The following is a 16,221-nucleotide window of genomic DNA, read 5'->3' as shown; positions in this document are numbered from 1 at the left end:
TAGGTAATACAACCTTAGTTTCTCCACCATCTCTTTCCTTGTGCTTTAAGCTTTGTAGCCAGGTATCATTCTGGTAAATCTATACAGCACACCTGCTAAAGCCAATAACATCCTCCCTAAAGTGTGGTGCCCACAACTGCTCCCAGCACTCCAGGTGTAACCTGGCCAGAGGTTTAAGGGTTAAAGTATGGTGAAAGGTAGCGTAAATGTGATTTTTATTCCCTCAAACGTGAAGGAATAAGGAGTGATCTGATTGAGGTGTTTGAAACAATGAAAGAAATTGATGGGGTAGATAAAGAAGCAACTCCTGTGATTGGGGGAGATCCAGAACAAGGGGACAGAATCTTAAATTTGGATCCAAGTCATTTAGCGGAGTGGGGAGAACAAAAAGAAAAAAACCAGGAAGCACTTTCTCACACAAAGGATAGTTAAAAATCTGTAACTCTCTGGCAGCGAGGCAGTAATATCACTGAGCTAGTAATCCAGGGGCCCAGGTTAATTTTCTGGGTTCAAATCCCACCACAGCAGCTGATGGAGTTTAAATTCAATTAATAAATCCAGAATTAAAAAGCTAGTCCCATTAATGGTGAACCATTGCTGATTGTTGTAAAAACCCATCAGTTCTCTAATGCTCCTCTAGGGAAAGAAACCTGATGTCCTTACCTGGTCTGGTCTACATGTGACTCCAGGATTTCTGAAACAGTCTAGCAAACCACCACTCAGTTCAAGGGCAATTAGGGATGGGCAACAAATGCTGGCCTTGCCAGCGATGCCCACATCCCATGAAAGAATAAAAGAAAAAAAAGCCTTTGGATGCTGGGAGCTTTGAAGGCCAAGGTTAATAGATTTTTGTTAGGTAAGAACACCTCTTTGGTAAATGGAGTTCAGGTGCAGATTAGCCAGGATTTAACCGACAGAGCAGATCAAAAGGGGCTGAATGGCCTCCAACTGCTCCGATATCAACATTCTGGTTCAGCACTGGGGGCATCCAGTGTCCAGCACTCCCACAATAGATATCGGGCTCATGGATTCACTGTGAAGCTGCCTCAGACTAACCTTCAGAAGATTGTCTCCTACTGTGCTTTTGCGACATTAGTCTTCTGCTTCAGACCAGTGCTCACTGGACTGAACTGTGGCAAACTCATTTCACATACGGTGCTTAGGGAAAGAGAAAGGATGCTTTCAGCCCATCAGTCTGGTCTGCATTCCTTAAAAAAACGGGGAGGGTAAAGCGTTGCTGACCCATCATGTTGCCCCATTTTCCAACTGCATGTGCTTTACCAAGTTAAGTTGGGGGGGGGGGGGGGCAAAGTAGCTGCAAACCCTTCCTTTTAGAGAAAAAAAAAAGATAGGGGTGCACTGTGTCGAGGCAGTTCTCCTGTGATTTGGTCCTTAAAATTTACAGCACAGAAAAAGCTCATCAGGTCTGACTGGGCTTATGCCAGGGTTATGCTCTGTACAATCCCCCTCCTACTGATATAACCTGCTATATTTCCTTTCTCCTTAGCATGCTTATCCAGCTTCACTTGAAAGGATATCCATGTTATTCCCCTCAACCCCTCGGCTTGGTATCAAGATCCACATTCTACCTACTTCGGGAGCCCCAGCCTCTTCAGTCTCCTTTGATGGTGGGATTATTCCCAACTTCTGCTACCACACCCGTCCCCCTTCCCGACCTAATGAGTAGCTAACTGACCTTAATTGGGCTGGCAGTGGACCTCACGTTTATCAGCACTCCCTGAATGACAGAGGGGAAATTAGCTCAGCAAAGTCACCTGCCCAGATCGACATTCGGTGACCCTTTGGGTAAACTGCTTGGGTGTGTGGACACTGAATGAGAATGGTACGGTAAGCAATGGGGCTCCACTGTAGCAAGCCTCTAAACTGGTTCGCTTCTACGTTGTTTGAGTTAGTACGTGGAGCTTTAAAACAGTGTTTTAGCACCTGACCTGGTCCAGAGCATTCTGCAATGCCTGGTGCATTAAGTTAGAGAGAAAGTGAAAATGGAAATAATCCACTTGCTGCTTTAGGTGTACTTCTCTGAGAGACTCCAGTGAGCATCCCACAGCCACAAGTCTCTATCTGCTCAAGAGTAGCATGCGTCTGGCCCTCCCTGCAATCGTCACCCCCTCTTACCTTGGAACAAACTGGTTAGCTGGCCTCTTGGGCCTGTACTCTGGATGCACCATGAAGAGCATGTGGGGGAAGCCTGTGCCAAAGTAAGCTCCATCTGTGTGGTGGTGCCGTGAAGACTTTGGTGTGTACACGTCCATGCACTTGGGGCAATACAACTTCACCATGGCCTCACCTGGAATATCAGACAGACCTGGTGGAGGGGGGAGCACAGGAGTGGGGGGGGGGGGGGTGCGCAAAGAGAGGGGAAGACATTAGAAGTTAATCAACACCAGAAGGAGATAAAAATGTTAGCTCCATGTTTAAGTTCAACAATTTCACATCATAATCTGCGCTCCATTTTGATTCTATTTCTTTGCTCGTCCCACTTTTTCCCCTAATTTTTTTCTTTCAGACAGCAGCACACCTGCTCTAACCACATCTTCTGTTTATTTTCTTGCCTCATTACCATTCCCTTTGGCTCTGGAAGGCTAATTCTGTCATTCAATTGCTCCTGAATTTCACCCCATCGCCGACCTTCCTTTTGTGTTCATCCCACCTATTAGATCTCTAACTTTTTCCAGTTCTGATGAAAGGTCACCAGACTGACCTGCTCCGTGTTTCCAGCGTTCTCTGATCGTTTTCCAGATTTCCAACATGTGCAGTGTTCTCCTTTTGCCAGAGCAGGTAAAAGTGGTTACTTCACGTTGCTATTACTGAGAATTTGGCAAACTACAAAGAACTTGGATGATCAACAATCATAGAACACAGAAGGTGGCCATTCAGCCCACCATGTTCATGTCAATTCTTTCAAGGAGCTATGAAATTAACCCTACTCCCCTACTTATCCCTACACCCTTGCAAATTTTTCATTTTCTTGTATTTATCCAATTCCCTGTTGAAAAGTTAGATGTAAGTGGCTTCTAATGCCCTTTTCAGGCAATACTACATTCCAGATCATAACTCACTACGTGAACAAAATTCACATCTCCCCTCTGGCAAACCCACCCCCCCACCCCCACAACTCTGGCTTTTTAACCTTTCCCAAAGTATCAGGTGCTTTCGGACGATACTAAATTCTGCAAATGCAGTATCCATTGCAGAAAGACGTAGCAAACAACAGCAGCAGTGAGTCAGGAGTTCAGAATTTCATGTGGCGGTACAACTGATCACTCCTGGACTCAGTTCAACTTTTGTTCACCTGGGGTAATGGCACTCCAATTCTCCTCTTGCAGAGCCAAACTGGGCTCAAGCCAGCAGAGTGCCCCTGGGCTGGCAGGAGTTGGGTTTGCTACCAAAGTTTACCTAATGCAGAGACACATCAAGTGACTGCGTGAACTCCCAGTGACCATGGGGAGCTGCTTGTCTGCAGCCACAGAGGAAAAGGTGGTGGTGGTGGTGTTCTCAAGAAGCAGCATCGGAACCCTAATTATGGAGACAAATATCCCGCAGGCAGGACACGGCTCAACACATACATGTTGGAGCTGTTACTTATGACTCAACTAATCATTATGGCTAGTAATGAATTCAATTGCCAACTTTGCACCAGTGTTGGCAGCGCACCGGTAAATGAGGGGAAAACAGAAAAAGAAAAAATGCAAAAATAGTTCAGTTGCACACACCATTTGGGTGTAACGTTAGCCACAAGTGCCAGGGAGAAGTCAGGCTCCTACCTCAATGGTTTGCTGATCTCTATCAGGCTGAGTGTTAAGAAAGCAAACAACAAAAGGCTGGTAGCATGGATTTCTTCCTCACTTTCTGAGCTGGAAAACTGCATGAGTGGGTGGGAGCGTCGGACGCGACTGAGATACCACCCTTAATATGATAGTTTCTCACTGTTCGCTGCCTGCAGGGGGTACTGGAGGACGACCAGCAGCTAGGGAATTGCGGCCATGAGGGGCCAGAACCTTCAGGGGAGAGGGAAGGAAGAAGGAACTTGAAGACCTGGGTGAATTTGGATTCAGGAGCAAATGACAGGGCCACTGCAATTTTTGAACTCGGAATAAACAGCACCACTGAGTCGCATGAAGAATATGAAAAGCATCACTGAGCATTAGGCGAACAGATTGAGCACCTCAGTTAGACAGATATCAAATTTAACAGTGTGCTTGCTTGCTCAAAAGGAGTACCTTCACTTATGGAGGGATTTATAAGACAATTGCAAAGGACTAAGGCCAGGCAACCTATCTGGAAAGAAGGTGCACTTGCCTTCCCACTTCAACATCAGCTTGTTCCTTTAACAAGAGCTCTGGTTGATTCCTAACATTCACCATGAAACACCCAGGGCACCAAAATCCATATGAAAAGGTGAACTTTTATTAAATGCTTTTTGAAAAAAAAGTTTGCATATCCCAAAGCACTCCGCTCAACAATCCCAAAGCACTACTGCAATGAAATACTTGTTGAAATAGTCACTGTTGTGATATGGGAAACATGCCAGCCAATTTGCACACAGCAAGCTCACCAAACAGGATTATCTGCTTTTGTGGTTTGACTGAGGGATAAATATTGGCCAGAACACCTGTTCTTCTTTGTAATAGACTCATGGAATCTTTTCCATTCACCTAAGGGGGCAGGCTGGGCATTGGTTTAGCCTCTTATCCGACAGATGGCACCTCCAGCAGTGCAGCACTCACTCAGTGCTGCACTGGAACGTTAGCCTTGATTTCCGTGCTCAACTTCTGGAGTGAGAGTTCAGCCTATAAGCTCCTGACTCGAGGACATGACTGTTCCAAAGACCAGCCCTGACACACTCAGGCTGTCACGTCCTCAGTTGCAGGAGGATAGCTGGCCATTCCAACACTACTCACAACTGTGCAGAGCTTAATGTAGCTGTTCCTTTGGCTGTAACTATGGCTCACTAGAACTTTTTCCTCACAAAGTCATGGGTTTCAGCTCCAGACTAAAGACTGGACAACAAAGCCTCGGATGACACTCCCAGTAGAGTACTGAGGGAGCACTGCACTGTCAGAGGTACCAGTTTTCAGACGAGATATCAAAATGATGCGCTGTCTGCCTTCTCTAGTGAACGTGAACAGATTTCATGATGTGATGAAGAACTCAGAGTTTTTCCCTAGTGCCTTGGCCAATATTTATCCCAGGAGAGCACCCATTGAAGGCAGATTCTCTGATCAGTACCACAGTGCTGATATTGGAGCTTGCTGCGTGTAAACTGGTTGGCATGTTTTCCACATTACAACAGGGACTACGCTTCGAGTAATTCTCTTGGCTGTAAAGCACTTTGGAATGTCCATGGGAATGGAAGTCGCTCATGCTGCAAGCTTGTTCTTCACTTACCAATAGGAAGCATGGGCTGGTTCTCACAGTACACTCGAGGGCAGTAGCCGAAGTCTCCCTGCTGGTATTTCTCCAGCTGAAAGTAAGTACATAACATGCATTAGGAACAGCAAGAGACGGTTTTTATTCACAGTAAAAAGCTGTTGAGATTGTGGGAAGGGTCAATAAAAATTTACAAATGGAGACTGATTAGTCCCTTAGCCAAACTAGAACTTAAGAACCAGGGCAGGTAACGATACATGATCTAATTAAGTGGCAGAACAGGCTCCAAGGGCCTCCCTCTGCTCTTATGTCTCAGTGGAATTGCTTTTTAGTCCTTGTGAAGGCACATGGACATACACATAATGAGCAAGCTTTAATCATTCCCACAAACAAATAGTTTCCGTACACTCGTTAAGACTGGTCAAAGTTGTCCGGCTACTGCCCGAATGCGTGGAATTGTTCGCCAACCAGTGCATAGGCAGAAAATAGCCAACAAATAAAAAGCAATGAGAGAGTCACTGGCTGCTAATCTGCGTCCTTGGTCAACAGGGGCAAATCGTTGTGTATTTATTGCTCGCAAAGAGGTGGCCGGACATGTTAGCCAACAGCCACCTAGTGCTCTGGGTTAAACCAGGCCCCACTGAGAGAAACTGGAGGCCATAACCAGCAGCATTTCAACCCCCTTTAACTGGGAGCATCATCTCAAATGAGTTTTAATTAGGTAAAAGTTTGAGAATTGGCGTGGATCTAAAAAGATTTACAAGGAGGACACTGGGATTGAGCTGTTATGCACATCAGGAAAGGCTGAGCAGGCTGGAGCTCCTTTCTTGAGAAAAGGCAAGGTTCAGGGCTGGCCTGATGGAACTCATTCAGTATTATGAAAGATCTCAATAGGGTATACATGGAGAAGGTGTTTTCATTTATGCAGGAGTCCAAAGCTAATAGCCGTAAATAAAATATAGTCATGAATAAATTCATTAGGGAATTCAAGATGAAGTTTCTTTACCCAGAGTGCGTTGAGAATGTGGAACACTACCACAGTGAGCAGTTGAAGCAAACAGTATAGATGCACTTAAGAGGAAACTAGGTGAATACATGAGAGATGGTAATAGGGTGAGATAAGGTAAAATGTGAGAAGGCTTGTGTGGAGCATTAACAGTGCCACAGACCAGTTAGGCCAAATGACCTGTTTCTGGGTTGTAAATTCTTATGTTTTAGATCATTCCAGAGTCATTACATTCTGGTCTGTTGTTGACCGTTGTACAGTAGGATTGCTGCATTGTGCGCATGCAAGACTAGCTTCCCCAATCCAGCTCCTTTCCAAGAATCAATCTCTGCACCTCACCACCAGCAAAATAGATCAGTTAACATGTACATGTTGGCAGCTTCAGCACACAAGGGGGTGCTCACATGAAGCAGCTCTCCAGCAATTAAAAGCAGAAGATGCTGGAAAAACTTAGCAGGTCAGGCAGCATCTGCTGAGAGCAAGAAACAGAGTTAATGCTTCAGGTCCATGACCTTCCATCAGAGCTGGGTAAGGTTAGAGATGTAACAGTTTTTTTTAATTCATTCACGGAATGTGGACTTCGCTGGCTGTTCCAGCTTTTATTGCCTATCCCTAGTCGCCCTTGAGAAGGTGGTGGTGAGCTGCCTTCTTGAACCGCTGCAGATCATGTGGTGTAGGTACACCCACAGTGCTGTTAGGGAGGGAGCTCCAGGATTTTGTCCATGTGGTGCAGGTACATCCACAGTGCTGTTAGGGAGGGAGTTCCAGGATTTTGTCCGTGTGTTGCAGGTACACCCACAGTGCTGTTAGGGAGGGAGTTCCAGGATTTTGTCCGTGTGGTGCAGGTACACCCACAGTGCTGTTAGGGAGGGAGTTCCAGGATTTTGTCCGTGTGGTGCAGGTACATCCACAGTGCTGTTCGGGAGGGAGCTCCAGGATTCTGACCCAACAACAGTGAAGGAATATTTCCAAGTCAGGATGGTCAGTGAATAGGAGGGGAAACTCCAGATGGTGGTGCTCCCATGTACAAGCTGCCCTTGTCCTTCTAGATGGTGGTGGTCATGGGTTTGGAAGGTGCTGTCTAAGAAGCCTTGGTGAATTCCTGCAGTGCACCTTGTAGATGGTACACACTGCTGCTACTGTACGTCGGTGGTGGAGGGAGTGGATGTGGTGCTAATAAAGTGGGCTGCTTTGTGCTGGATAGTGTCAAGCTTCGAGTGTTGTGGGAGCTGCACTCATCCAGGCAAGTGGATAGTATTCCATCACACTCCTGACTTGTGCCTTGCAGATGGTGAACAGGCTTTGGGGAGCCAGGAGTTGACTTACTCATCGCATGATTCCTAGCCTCCAACCTGCTCTTTGTAGCCACAGTATTTATATGGCTAGTCAGTTCAGTTTCTGGTCAATGGTAACCCCCAGGATGATGATAGTGGGGGATTCAGTGATGGTAGTGCCGTTGAACATTGAACAAGGGGGGGAATGGTTGGATTCCCTCTTGTTGGAAATGGTCATTGCCTGACACTTGTGTGGCTTGAAAGTTACTTGTCACTTGTCAGCTCAAGTCTAGATATTGTCCAGGTCTTTCTGCAAATGGACATGGACTGCTTCAGAATCTGAGTCGTCGCGAATGGTGAACATTGTGCAAGCGTCAGCAAACATCCCCACTTCTGACCTTATGATGGAAGGAAGGTCATTGAAGAAGCAGCTGAAGATGGATGGGCCGAGGACACTACCCTGAGGAACTCCTGCAGTGATGTCCTGGAGCTGAGATGACTGACCTCCAACAACCACAACCATCTTCCTTTGTGCTAGGTATGGCTCCAACCAGCAGAGAGTTTTCCCCTTGATTCCCATTGACTCTGGTTTTGCTAGGGCTCCTTGATACCACACTCGGTCAAATGCTGCCTTGATGTCAAGGGCAGTCACTCTCACTTCACCTTGGGAGTTCAACTCTTTTGTCCATATTTGAACCAAGGATGTAATGAGGTCAGGAGCTCAGTGGCCCTGGTGGAACCCATAATGGACATCAGTAAGCAGGTTATTGCTAAGCAAGTGCCACTTGATAGCACTGTTGATGACCCCTTCCATTAGTTTACTAATGATCAACAGTAGACTGATGGGTGGTAATTGGCCGGGTTGGATTTGTCCTGCTTTTTGTGTACAGGACCTACCTGGGCAATTTTCCACTTAGCCGGGTAGATGCCAGTGTTGTAGCTGTATAGGAACAGTTTGGTTTGGGGTGCAGCAAGTTCTGGAGCACAAGTCTTCAGTATTATTGCCGGAATGCTGTCAGGACCCATAGTCTTTGCAGTATCCACTGCCTTCAGCCATTTCTTGATATGACATGGAGTAACTCGAATTGGCTGGAGACTGGCAGCTGTGATGCTGCAGACCTCCAGAGGAAGCCGAGATAGATTATCCACTCGGCACTTCTGGCAGAGGATTGTTGCAAGTGCTTCAGCCTTATCTTTTGCACTGATGTGCTGGGCTACTCCATCATTGAGGATGGGGATATTTGTGGAGTCAGTGAGTTGTTTAATTGTCCAACACCATTCACGAATGGATGTGGCAGGACTGCAGAGCTTATATCTGAACCGTTGGTTGTGGGATTGCTTAGCTCTGTCTATCACTTGCTGCTTATGCTATTTGGCACGCATGTGCTCCTGTGTTATAACTTCACCAGGTTGACAGCTTATGTTTAAATATGCCTGGTGCTGCTCCTGGCATGCCCTCCTGCACTCTTCATTAAACCAGGGATGATCTCCTGGCTTGATGTTAATGGTAGAGTGGGGGATATGCTGGGTCATGAGGTTACAGATTGTGTTCGAGTACAATGCTGCTGCTGCTGATGGCTCACAGCGCCTCATGGATGCCCAGTCTTGAGTTGCTAAATCTGTTCAAAATCTATTCCATTTAGCACGGTGGTAGTGCCACACAACACGATGGAGGATATCCTTAATGTGAAGGTGGGACTTCGTCTCCACAATGACTGTGCAGTGGTCACTCCTACCAATACTGTCATGGACAGATGCATCCGCTGCAGGCATTTTGATGAAGATGAGGTCAAATATGTTTTTCCCTCACCACCTGCTGCAGACCCAGTCTAGCAGCTATGTCCTTTAGGACTCAGCCAGATTGGTCAGTAGCAGTGCTCTTGGTGATGGACTTTGAAGTTTGAATACATTCTGTGCCCTTGTCACCCTCAGTGCTTCCTCCAAATGATGTTCAACATGGAGGAGCACTGATTCATCAGCTGAAGGAAGGTGGTTTGTGGTAATCAGCAGGAGGTTTCCTTGTCCATGTTTGACCTGAGATAAAAACAAAAAACTGCGGATGCTGGAAATCCAAAACAAAAACAGAATTACCTGGAAAACTCAGCAGGACCTGATGCCATGAGACTTCATGGAGTCGATGTTGAGGACTCCCAGGGCAACTTCCTCCTGACTGTATACCACTGTGCCATCACCTCTGCTGGGTATGTCCTGTCCTACTGGCAGGACATGACATACTCAGGGATGGTGATGGTGGAGTCTGGGACATTATCTGTAAGGTATGATTCTGTGAGAATGACTATGTCAGGCTGTTGTTTGACTAATCAGTGAGAGACAGCTCTCCCAATTTTAGCACTAGCCCCCAGACGTGAGTATGGAAGACTTTGCTGGATTGACAGGGCTGCGATGGCCATTGTCGTTTCCCGTGCTTAGGTCGATGCCAGGTGGTCCGTCCAGTTTCATTCCTTTTTTGAATCTTTGTAGTGGTTTGATGTGACTGAGTGACTTGCTAGGCCATTGCAGAGGGCATTTAAGAGTCAACCACATTGCTGATATCCATGAAATCTCTGGTAATCTCTCCTTTGTCTCCAACTATCACTGACCTCCTATCCAGCTTCACCTACCCCATGCCCCCGCCGCCCCCCACCCCCAAACCCCCACCCCCCCTCCACCCCCCACCCCTTAAACAGTATAAATTTCATTACATTTTTACTTCTCTTTAGCTTTGAAGAGTCATAAGGGCTTGAAACTTTAATTGTTTTCTCTCCACAGACATCGTTAGACCTGCAGAGATTTTCCAGCATTTTCTGTTTTTGTTTCAGATTTCCAGCATTCGCAGTGTTTTGCTTTTACCTTAGGGAAGAGTGCATCTCTGTTCATAGGTTCCTGATATTTTGGACATGAGCAACTCTCAGGTACACAAACTGTCAAAAATCTGTCTTGACAACTGAGTGACTCATGGTTACATTTCCAGTGCCTTTTGCCAGAGAGATATCTTGCTGTTTGAACTGAATTAAGAAAAACAGCCACAGGAGTTTAACTAATGAAGATGCCCCAATAATTCAGGGAAATCCCTAGCCTCCCCATTCCCACACCACACCCAGGACTGTCCAAAGATTATAAAGAAGGTGAATGAGATACAGTTAGCACATTGACCTGAAACTGCACTGAACTAGCCACATAAATGCTGTGGCTACAAGAGTAAGTCAGAGGCTGGGAATCCTGCAGTGAGTAACACACATCGTGACTCCCCAAAGCCTGTCCACCATCTACAAGGCACAAGTCAGGAGTGTGATGGAATACTCCCCACTTGTCTGGATGAGTGCAGCTCCCACAACACTCAGGAAGCTTGACACCATCCAGGACAAAGCAGCTTGATTGGCACCACATCCACAAACATTCACTCCCTCCACCACCGATGTACAGTAGCAGCAGTGTGTACCATCTACAAGATGCACTGCAGGAATTCACCAAGCCTCCTTAGACAGCACCTTCCAAAACCACAGCCACTACTATCTAGAAGGACAAGGGCAGCAGATAGATGGGAACACCACCACCTCCAATTCCCTTCCAAGTCACTTACCATCCTGACTTGGAAATATATCCAAAATTCCTTCACTGTCACTGGGTCAAAATCCTGGAACTCCCTCCCTAACAGCACTGTGGGTGTACCTACACCACATGGACAAAATCCTGGAACTCCCTCCCTAACAGCACTGTGGGTGTACCTAAACCACATGGACTGCAGCGGTTCAAGAAAGCAGCTCATCACCACCTTCTCAAGGGGCAATTAGGGATGGGCAATAAATGCTGGGCCCAGCCAACAATGCTCACATCCCGTGAATAAATAAATAAAACAACTTTACGCTACTAAATATTATCTTTTTTTGTCCCTGGGAACTGAACAAGTACTTTTCCTCCCCTCAGCACTGATTTAGAATGCTGACCATTCCACACTCTGAAGTGTTGGGCACACTGAATGTCAGGTGTGTTTTAGGGAGCATGCAACATCTCAAACTGTACAGAGGAGATTCACTAGAATCACCATGGATGCGGGATCTTCAGTTGTTTGGAGAGACAAGTGGACATGGAGTCAAACAGAGAGATAGCAGGAAGGGGTTGATCTTAAAGGAAAGTTTAGGTAATTCCCCAGCTTGGGTCCTGAATGCTGAAGGCACAGCCGTCGATGGTGAAAAGGTGGCAGGAATGTACAAGAAGCCAGAGTTTGAGGAGGAGACATAAGAAACAGGAGGAATAGGCCCTTTGAGACGATCAGCTTGATCTTCCACCTCAACCCCACTATCCCACTGAGAGCTCAGGAAAGGGCTGTGGAGGGATTCTAGGGCTGTTACAAAGATAGTGAAGGGAAAGGACACACAGGGATTTAAACACAAAACTGCGAATTTTAAACTTGAGATATTGCAGAACTACCAGCCAACGTAGGTCAACAAGGACAGGTACGATAGGCAAGCGGGACTTTGAACTGGAAAAGCTAAGGGCAACAAGAGGTTTTGAATCAGCCCAAGTGTATGGTGAGGTGAAGAGGTGATTACTGGACTGGTCAGGTCTGCAGGTGACAATAGCGTGGAGGAGGGTGGCTGAGGTGAGCGTACAGGAGAGCAACATTGAAGCAAATATGAGATCCTGAGGGGACATAACAGAGTGGATGCTCAAAGGATATTTCCTCCTGTGGGAGAGACCAGAAGCAGGGAGCACAATTTAAAAATGAGGGGTCTCCCATTTAAGATGGAGATGAGGAGAAATTTTTTTCTCCGAGTTGTGAATCATAGAAAGATAAAAAATAGGAGCAGGAGTAGGCCATTTGGCCTTTCAAGCCTGCATCGCCATTCAATATGATCATGGCTGATCGCCTATCTCAACACCATATTCCCACTTTCTCTCCGTGCCCCATGATGCCTCTAATATCAAAAAACTTATCAATTTCTTTCTCGCATATACTCAGTAACCCGGCCTCCACAGCTTTCTGTGGTAGAGAATTCCACAGGCTCCTCAGGGTAGTGTCCTCGGCCCAACCATCTTCAGCTGCTTCATCAATGACCTTCCTTCCATCATAAGGTCAGAAGTGGGGATATTCGCTGATGGTTGCACAATGTTCAGCACCATTCACGACTCCTCAGATACTGAAGCAGTCCACGTCCAAACGCAGCAAGACCTGGACAATATCCAGGCTTGGACTGACAAGTGGCAAGTAACATTCACTCCACACAAGTGTCAGACAATGACCATCTCCAACAAGAGAGAATCCAACAATCACCCTTTGACGTTCACTTGCATTACCAACACTGAATCCCCCACAATCAACATCCTGGGGGCTACCATTGACCAGAAACGGAACTGGACCAGCCATATAAATACTGTGGCTATAAGAACAGGTCAGAGGCTGGGAATCCTGTGATGAGTAACTCACCTCCTGACTCCCCAAAGCCTGTCCACTATCTACGAGGCACAAGTCAGGAGTGTGATGGAATAGTCCCCACTTGCCTGGGTGAGTGCAGCTCCCACAACACTCTAGAAGCTCGACACTGTCCAAGACAAAGCAACCCGCTTGATTGGCACCACTTCCACAAACATTCACTTCCTCCATCACTGATGTACAATAGCAGCAGTGTGTGTACCATCTACAAGATGCACTGCAGGAATTCACCCAAGCTCCTTAGACAGCACCTTCCAAACCCACGACAGCTACCATCTAGAAGGACAAGGGCAGCAGGTAGATGGGAACACCACCACCTGGAAGTTCCCCTCCAAGTCACTCACCGTCCTGACTTGGAAATATATCGCTGTTCCTTCACTGTTGCTGGGTCAAGATCCTGGAACTCCCTCCCTAACAGCGCTGTGGGTGTACCTACACCACATGGACTGCAGCGGTTCAAGAAGGCAGCTCACCCCCACCTTCTCAAGGGCAACTAGGGATGGGCAATAAATGCTGGCCCAGCCAGCGAAGCACACATCCCGTGGGTGAATAAAAAAAGGTTGACCACCCTCCGAATGAAGAAATTTTTCCTTATCTCAGTCCTAAATTACCTGCCCTGTATCCTGAGACTGTGGCTCCTGGTTCTAGACTCCCCAACCAGGGGAAACATCCTCCTTGCATCCAATCTGTCTAGTTCTATTAGAATTTTATATGTTTCAATCAGATCCCCTCTGTGGAACTCTTCCCCAGAAAATGAGACACACAAAGTCATTAAATCCTCTAAGACAGAGGTAGATTCATTCCTTGTTAAATCGAGAAGTGGGGGAGACAGCAAGGTAGTGGTAATGTCACTAGACTAGTTATCCTGAGGTCCAGGCTAATGCTCTGCAGACATGGGTTCAAATCTCATTCTGGAAGCCGGTGGAATTTAAATTCAGTTAATAAATATGGAATTGAAAGCTAGTCTCAGTAACGGTGACCATGAAACTATCGATTATTGTAAAAACCCATCTGATTCACTAGTGCCCTTTAGGGAAGGAAATCTGCCGTCCTTACCTGGTCTGGCCCACATGTGACTCCAGACCCACAGCAATGTTGTTGACTCTTAACTACCCTCTGAAATGGCCGAGCAAGCCACTCGGTTCAAGGGCAATTAGGGATGGGCAACAAATGCTGAACTTGACAGAGACACCCACATCTCATGAAATGAACAAATAAAGCATCAAAGATTAGGGGAGACTGGCAGGATAGTGGTGTTGAGGCCACAGTCAGATCAGCTATGTAGTTACTGAACGGCGGAGTAGGTTGAGGGGTCGAATGGCCTACTCCTGCTCCTAATTTGTTTGTTTGTATATTAAGTGATGGACCTAGCTGATCTTTATGATGGAAGTTGACATGGCGTCAGAAACATGGCTTGGTGCCAAGTTCATAAACAGGCTTGACAAGGCCTGGGGAGGAGGAGGGGCTCAGTAAAAATAAATACAGGCTCCTGTGATCATGAACTCAACAAACGCTGGCAGCATCTCAAAACCTCTCTGTGGATACCTGCGCTGACTTATCCAAAGGTCCTGATGGGGGACTGCTCACCTCTCTGGCCCTTCAGTGCGCTAAAGCTTCAAGCTGCTGTAATGACCAATTCTCAATGAAGAAAACAAGGTCAGTGGGCAAGTCTGTGCCAGCGGAAGCTTGCCTTCTGAAGCAGTCTTGTTCTGTTTGGCTGGCCGAGGTTATTATTACAAGACGAGTCCACAGTGCATTGCACCGCCTTCTACCATAGGGGTTGCAATGCAGGGGGGGCTGGGAAATTTTCTTCTGGCCTCTTTCCCAATTCAGACACAATGCTTACACATATTGCAGGCGACAAGCTCCAATGAAAGGTCCCACCCAAAACATTAGCCCACACTTCTCGCCAACTCTGTGCATTTCTAGGCTTTACACTGCAGTCTCCAGCCTTTTATGAATTTTTGTTTCTTTTTGTCTCCTATGTTCAAGAGAAGGTCCCTGCATCTGACTTTCAGGAGGGAAGCCTTGTAGTCAACTTACCATCTGTGCAATTCCCCGGTTGGTGAGAATGTAGCGAGCGTGGATCAGTCCGTACAGCATCTCGGCAGCCTGCTCAATCAGGTCACTCTGGTTTGGATTGTCCTCCAGCTCCTCATCTGGTAACAGGGACATTGAAATGTCAGAGAAGGTCACATTAACACACTACCTCTCCAAAGCAAATAGTTCTCCCACCAGCATGTTTTCAGTGAACTAGTGCAGGGAGTACAAAAAAAGTTTCATACTGTGCCCACCTGATTTAACAAACGTCAGTTCTCGAAATAGAGTTAAAAATCTTTAAACTGTCAGTAACAAATAGCCCCATAAGGAAAGCCTGAACAGGGTGGGGCATTTTCCCACCAGAAAAGAGAAGGGATATTATCTGATAGAGGTCCTTACAATTAACAAAGGATTTGCCAGGGTAGAGAGAGATGTTTCAACCTGTGCCTCTGGGGCTGTCATGTAAGCTAGTCACAAATAAATCCAATAGGGATTTCAAGAATTCACCCAGAGTATGAGAAGGGGCGGTTGATGTGGTGAACAGCACATGTTTCAACAACTGACTAACGGGATTGTAAGAAGAAACCAAAGCCAGTCTTTACTTGGAATAGATTTATTCACGGAGCGAAATATTAAAGGTATATATCTCCTGACTCCACTCTACCCCTGCGCAAGTCTCTCTTTATATGTGCTCAAGTGACCAATCAATGCCCTCTACCCATTTGTCATTAATTAATCTCAATTGATACAATTAACAGCACAGACACATTTATGGCAAAGCTGGATAAACAAAAGGGAGAAGGAAATAGAACTAGGGTGAGAGGAGGAGACTCATGGGAAGCGTACACACAGGCATGGGACCAGTTGAGCTGAATAGCCCGTTTCTGTGCTATAAAATCCTATGAACCGAGAGAGATATCTTAATGGGATGGTTAAGATTCAGTCCTTCCAAATTCAAGGTATGTCTGGAGAGAACATTCAGAGCTGCACACCAAGGTCAGATGAACTGGTTGGTCACCAATGGAATTAGAAGCCATGCACAAGTAGTATATTGTGCACTGAAGTATGCTGCTTAAGGC

The 16,221-nt window shown here is 46.4% G+C and overlaps 1 protein-coding gene across 6 annotated transcripts in view; it reads right to left on the bottom strand.

Moving 5' to 3' along the window:
• The window catches only part of csnk2b (casein kinase 2, beta polypeptide), a 66,318-nt gene that overhangs the window by 12,040 nt on the left and 38,057 nt on the right, over window positions 1-16,221 (bottom strand). For all 6 annotated transcript variants that reach the window (XM_041213513.1, XM_041213514.1, XM_041213516.1 and 3 more), the window contains exons 4-6: window positions 15,146-15,261; window positions 5,410-5,485; window positions 2,137-2,326 (exon numbers count right to left, since the gene is read on the bottom strand). In XM_041213513.1, coding sequence (XP_041069447.1) covers window positions 2,137-2,326; window positions 5,410-5,485; window positions 15,146-15,261 — 382 coding nt within the window. The remainder of the gene's footprint in view (window positions 1-2,136; window positions 2,327-5,409; window positions 5,486-15,145; window positions 15,262-16,221) is intronic.

Source organism: Carcharodon carcharias, chromosome 19 (genome assembly GCF_017639515.1).
Source record: "Carcharodon carcharias isolate sCarCar2 chromosome 19, sCarCar2.pri, whole genome shotgun sequence".
NCBI classification, from domain to species: domain Eukaryota; kingdom Metazoa; phylum Chordata; class Chondrichthyes; order Lamniformes; family Lamnidae; genus Carcharodon; species Carcharodon carcharias.
Note: the sequence above shows the minus strand (reverse complement) of the source record. Positions and strands in the feature narration are given on the sequence as shown.